The sequence below is a fragment of the Bison bison genome, unplaced genomic scaffold, assembly GCF_000754665.1.
Source record: "Bison bison bison isolate TAMUID 2011002044 unplaced genomic scaffold, Bison_UMD1.0 scf7180017849474, whole genome shotgun sequence".
Classification (NCBI taxonomy): Eukaryota; Metazoa; Chordata; class Mammalia; order Artiodactyla; family Bovidae; genus Bison; species Bison bison.
The window spans coordinates 8,108-14,733 of NW_011480047.1; the positions used below are offsets into that span (position 1 = coordinate 8,108).

Here is a 6,626-nt window from a genome sequence, read left to right on the forward strand (position 1 = left end):
GTATCTCATGTAGCTGTCATTGACTGTGACGACAGACACAGAAACATTTTCCCAGATTCTGAGATCTGGCCAGAAGCTTCATTTCAAGGGTTCTTACAAGAAATCACAGATCATTTCAATTTTATTTTGAATGACACAATTATCACCATGCATTTATATAAAAATATAAATTGCTTTTCAAATTCTGTATATAGAAGTATGTATAGAATTTGGAATACAATTTTATATCAAACAAAAAAGACTAGGTTTTTAGTGTGTGTCCATATTTTAAGACTGAATTTACAGCTTTCTAAAATTGTTTAAGCCTATGAGGCAGAATATTGTTCAAAAAAGTCGATTATGCCAATTTCATAGTAAGGTTAAAAGCTAAGTTTCCATTATTTAATTTCTAATAAACCAGCCCAAATTATACTGATGTTTTTCAAGAGAATGCTTATTTCACATAAACAATTTGTTGCACATGTTTGCTATTCCTTTTGTCTGAAGTAGATTTCCTCAAGGCTTGCTCTTCATTTTCTTTAGTTGCTGCTGAAATGTAACCTGCCCAGTGAGGCTTTTATGACCACTTGGTTAGTCCATATTCCTTTGCCCTGTTTTATTTTCTCTGGAACACTTATTACTAAATGACATAATATATATTTTATCTCCATTTCCTCTGTCAGTTCCATCATTTCTTTAGGATATAACCAAATGAAGATGGGGCATATTCCCCCCCCTTTTTTTCCCATTGCTTTGCCTCCAGAGCCCATAAGGTTGTATGCTGCAGAGCAGACAATTTGTATTATTTGTTGAGTTAATTAATATATAAATTATGTTTTCAGTTGACTTTGGAAAAACACTTTTGTTATTGTGATAAACTCATCAGAGAAAGAAGAGATTAAAAAATGACCAGCAAAGATAAGTGGTACAAATATGTTTAAATAACAAACATATCATAGTAATTAAATTACATTCAGTTCCATCTTTGAAGTGCTTTGAAGGTCTGATTAAATAATATTATATTCAACTGCTGTGAAGAGGAGATCATATGGAGAGAAATAAAGAGTGATTGAAAAGAACATATGCTTCTGAATTCTAGGAAGATATTTTGACTACTAAATCATGTAAATGTCAAATTGTTTTAATATAGAAAAGTGAAAGTAATTTGTCACTCATAGTAGTTTAACTTGCTACAAATTAACTTCTCTCTCTTATTATCACTGCAGATTTTCTCAAATGCATGGACACATCTCACTTATTTCTCCAATGTCATTGCTAAAGTAACTGGTCTGATTTTCATCTCTTTGCACTTGGCCTAAATTTCTTGTCCCTCCAAGATTCTGTAAAAGGCATCAGATTAATCTTTTGAATTTGTAATCTGAATGTGTAAGTATGGTACATGGGACTTTCAAAGTGCTATTGAGATCTTGCACACTTCTATAAAAAGTGTATTCATATATAATATCAAATCAAATTTTCCCTTCCTTCCATATTGACTTATCTATTAGATAAATCTATTATCTCTGTCCATCTTTTATCTAGCCAATCCATAAATGCAAAAGTAAATGACAATTTGTATAGTTACGTAACACAAGGAAAATATAAATTCCTAGAAATAATATAATATCCTTATTATTAAATAATTAATAAATTAATAAATAATTATTTTTATTCCCCTTAGCTAACTTGAGCAGCCCAGATTCATTTAATGGATGGAGCAATAAGTCAGTGGTTACTGAATTCATTTTGTTGGGCCTCTCTAGCTCTCGGGAACTCCAGCTGTTCCTTTTCTTTATCTTCTCTGTGTTTTACGGTGCTGCAGTGTTGGGAAACAGTCTTATCATTCTCACAGTAATTACAGACTCTCGATTGCATTCTCCGATGTACTTTCTTCTTAGCAATCTCTCCTTCATTGATGTGTGTCAGGCTACATTTGCCACTCCCAAGATGATTTCAGATTTCCTCAGTGAACACAAGACCATCACTTTCAAGGGATGCATGTCACAGATTTTTTTCTTGCATGTTTTTGGGGGCAGTGAGATGGTACTTCTTGTTGCCATGGCCTATGATAGGTATATCGCTATATGCAAACCTCTGCATTACATGACCATCATGAGCCGAAGAGCGTGCACTGTCCTGGTGGGGGTCTCCTGGGCCATTGGCATCTTGCATTCAGCCAGTCACCTGGTATTCACAATAGATCTTCCTTTCTGTGGACCCAACAAGGTAGACAATTTCTTTTGTGATCTCCCCCTCGTGATTAAACTTGCCTGCTTGGACACCTATGTTTTAGAGATCCTGGTGCTCACAAATAGTGGCCTGTTGTCACTTATCTGTTTTCTCCTTTTGCTCATTTCTTACACTATCATTCTTGCTACTGTCCATCACCAAGCCTCTGGTGGGACATCCAGGGCACTTTCCACTCTGTCTGCCCACGTTACTGTTGTAGTTCTGTTCTTTGGCCCATTAATCTTCATCTATATTTGGCCCTTTGAAAGCTTCACAATTGATAAATTTATCTCTGTGTTTTTTACTGTATTCACTCCTCTTCTTAACCCTATGATTTACACTCTAAGGAATAAAGATGTAAAGGAAGCCATGAAGAAACTAAGGAACCAACATGTGGGTTCCAAGGAAGCCTGTTAGACAACTGTGATGAAGCAACACAAGTCCTTTCTTGTTCTTTGTAATGCCCATGTATAGTTGTTATTATTGTGTCTCTATCATAATTAGTCTTTCTGGTTATAGGACCTGAATTGGTCACTCTAAAGTTGGCAAATGCAATGCAGAACCTCATATTATGTTACCAGTTTTAATATTCTGTGGCTCACTTCATCTTCCCTGAAATAGTGCTGTGCTTAGTTGCTCAATCGTATCTGACTCTTTGTGACCGCATAGACTGTAGCCTGCCAGGCTTCTCTGATTCTCCAGGCCAGAATACTGGAGTGGGTTGTCATGCCCTTCTTCAGGGGATCTTCCCAGCCCAGGTATTGAACTCAGGTCTCCCACATTGCAGGCAGATTCTTTACTGTCTGAGCCACGAGGGAAGTCCCAAAATAGTAATTACATGTATTAAAATTTATAATTTCCCTTATATAGGTCTTGTTAAAAAATCTTGCACACATCTAACTTGACTGGAGTAGCATAGAAAGCAATTTAGTGCTAAAAACAGAAACTGCTTTGACATTACAGGCTAAATGAAAACTACTTTCATAAGTTATAGTTCATAATTATTTCAGCTAATAACTTGATTCCTATAAGTAGTTGCAAATATTCGACATTCATAAATAAGGCAATACAGTTCATAAATTTTAAATTATATTTATTACTTATGTTAAATTTTAAATACCCCAAATACTATAGTATCAATGATAGGACTGAGTTTTGACACTCTGATTTTGAAACAAATAACATATCAATAGCATCACCAAGGCCATAATTCAAACTATAAGAGTAGTCTTATGCTTTCTGGGACAACAGTCATAGCACTTTACAGATTTTATTTATATCATTGATAATAAACCTACCAGCTAAAAATGATTATAGGATATCTAAATAGACAGTGATGTTGTTTAATTAATGTGAGAGTTTAAATTTCAAAGTGGTCACAGAAAGCACTGCTGCTGCTGCTAAGTCGCTTCAGTCGTGTCCGACTCTGTGCGACCCCATAGACGGCAGCCCATCAGGCTTCCCGTCCGTGGGATTCTCCAGGCAAGAACACTGGAGTGGGTTGCCACTTCCTTCTCCAGTGCATGAAAGTGAAAAGTGAAAGTGAAGTCGCTCAGTCACGTCCAACTCTTAGCGACCCCATGGACTGCAGCCTACCAGGCTCCTCTGTCCATGGGATTTTCCAGGCAAAATTACTGGAGTGGGGTGCCATTCACATATTAGTAATTATGAAATTTATCTCATACTTTAAAAAAAAATTTAAGTGAAATTTCAGAAACATCTCACCAGATCAGGGAATGACTAGGATAAAGAAGGTGAGCACAATTGATTCAGCCCCTTATTAGTCACAGATCTATCACTGTTATCACCACATCACTGATTCATGCCAGGAGGTGTTTATTCTGTTTGAAAGTGAAAGTGAAGTCACTCAGTCGTGTCCGACTACTTGCGACCCCGTGGCTTGTAGCCTACCAGGCTTCCTCTGTCCATGGGGTTCTCCAGGCAAGAATACTGGAGTGGGTTACCATTTCCTTCTCCGGGGGATCTTCCCGACCCAAGGATTGAACCCAGGTCTCCCGCATTGGAGGCAGACGCTTTAACCTCTGAGCCACCAGGGAAGCCCTATTCTGTTTGTGTTAGCTTTAAATCCAAATGTCATTTTTTAACTGAAGATGTAATTGTGTATTTGTTTTTATTACTTAGATTGTAAGACAATTACTTTTCTGTCTATTACCATATTTATCAGTATACAAAAAGTTTAACATGCAAGCACATTCAGTAAGCGCCATAAGAAGGATATAATATTCAAAACAGTGATTTTCAGGTAAGTTATATTGTTGTTTGATACACATGAGGCATTTGAGTGATGAAATTGGAAGGTAGTGGAAAACTAGATTGTTCTTACCCCAGTCATATCTTTGATACATTGTACCGTGCCGCAATCTGATCTCTTTATCATATTTGTTGTCCACATGTGAGAGTGTGAGTTTACTTCATTGGATATCACGTTAATAAATTTAAATTTATTAAAAACATGCTGTATGAATATTATTCAAATGAGAGATGACAGGTTTTACAAAAGAGGCAAAGCCATAGTTCCATGGTCAGTAAAAGATTTCAAATGAAGTCAAGATATCTATTAAAAAGTTCATTACTAGATAATAAAGGCAAGTAAAAGATATAATAGACATTATAAACATATGTTTAAAATGGTATGTTATAAACATACGCAGTGTTAATAATCTCAGTGTGCTAATGTTCAGCTTTGTTCAATTCAATGCAGCTCAATACTTTTCAGCATTTTTTAACTTAATTTATGCAGATGTTGTGGGCAGAGGAGACTAAGAAAGAACTCTGGCCTCATATAAATGACTGAATATTAAGGAAATAAAGACTCACAGAACTTACTGTGTATTCGAATTGCAGAAGGGCTTCCCTGGTGGCTCAGAGGTTAAAGCGTCTGCCTGCAATGTGGGAGATCTGGGTTCGATCCCAGGGTTGGGAAGATCCCCTGGAGAAGGAAATGGCAATCCACTCCAGTACTCTTGCCTGGAGAATCCCATGGGCAGAGGGCTCCGTAGGTCCATGGGGTCGCAAAGAGTCGAGCACGACTGAGTGACTTCACTTCATGACCAGCAGAGCACATTTTGCTGGCCAACCATCAGAAAACCTCATAATTGATACCAATTTAATGAATTGCCCTAGTGCAAGTTTTCGGAGAAGTCAATGGCACCCCACTCCAGTACTCTTGCCTGGAGGGTCCCATGAATGGAGGAGCCTGGTGGACTGCAGTCCATGGGGTCACACAGAGTCGGACACGACTGAAGTGACTTAGCAGTAGCAGTAGCAGTGAAAGTTTTGGCCCACAGACTTACAGACCCAGAAATGCCAATTTGTTGATAATTGCAAGAAACTTGGGGGAATTTGTCAAGTTCCACTGAAATTGTAATTATAAAACAAATCAGATAGTCACAGCATTGTGATTAGAATAGATATCAAATTATTAGTGCTTTTGGTGAACCTGGGGCTTCCCTGGTGGCTCAGAGGTTAAAGCGTCTGCCTCCAATGCAGGAGACCCGGGTTCGATCCCTGGGTGGGGAAGATCCCCTGGAGAAGGAAATGGCACCCACTCCAGTACTCTTGCCTGGAGAATCCCATGGACAGAGAAGCCTGGTAGGCTAAAGTCCACGGGGTTGCAAAGAGTCAGACACGACTGAGTGACTTCGCTTTCACTTTTGGTGAACCTATATTGGTTACTTGATTGACATAAGATCATCATACCCTGATAACCCGACAGGGAAACACCACCTGAACAATGTTGGGGTGGGCAGTGTTCTGATTTGCCTTGGTGACTCCCTCTCTTATTTTCCAATACATTCAGGGCTGCATATAGTCTTTTTTAGGGTGTGTTAATACCTCTCACCAGATTAAAATCAAAATTTTCTGGCCTAAGAGTCACTGTAATTGAATTGAAGAGAATTGATATATGTTATATCCATTATGTATGCTTATAAAACCTAATTCTCAAATGACAACCATATTTTCCTATTTCTAAACACTCATGAGTCATATATCATAGGCAGCAAATTTCATGAAAAGCTATGTAAATGATAAACACAAACAGAAAAACAGTCAATCTATTAGGTAGTAAAAATATATTTTAAAACAAGAGAGAAGTGTTATGTTCTTAAAATTTGGAAATGTGGAAGTTCTATTTAGTGAAACATTACTGATAAATTTTTAGAAAGCAATCTGGTATATTTATCAAAATATGTCTATATTCATAACTTAATAAATTTATCTAGGCATCTTCTATCTTGAGTAATTAAACTTCCAATTCTCAAGCACAAAATTAAATATTTATAAACATTATACATTATGGACTCTAGAAAATAGAGTCCCCATTAAGAAAGCTAGTCATAAAGAAAAAACAAATTTTGACTCCTTTCATGCAAGAATGCCATTGAAGACAGAGATTG

General features: G+C 37.1%; 1 protein-coding gene and 1 non-coding gene across 2 annotated transcripts; both read left to right on the forward strand.

Annotated features, from left to right (window-relative positions):
- Positions 1-1,660: 1,660 nt before the first annotated feature.
- LOC104993841 (olfactory receptor 4K1-like) lies at positions 1,661-2,625 on the forward strand (the record flags this gene model as incomplete). The annotated part of the gene is made up of 1 exon (XM_010847245.1): positions 1,661-2,625. A coding segment is annotated over one exon (965 nt), but the record flags the coding sequence as incomplete, so codon positions are not given.
- Positions 2,626-5,676: 3,051 nt separating this feature from the next.
- TRNAW-CCA lies at positions 5,677-5,748 on the forward strand. The gene has a single exon. It is a non-coding gene; the product is annotated as a tRNA-Trp (tRNA).
- The last annotated feature ends 878 nt before the right edge of the window (positions 5,749-6,626 follow it).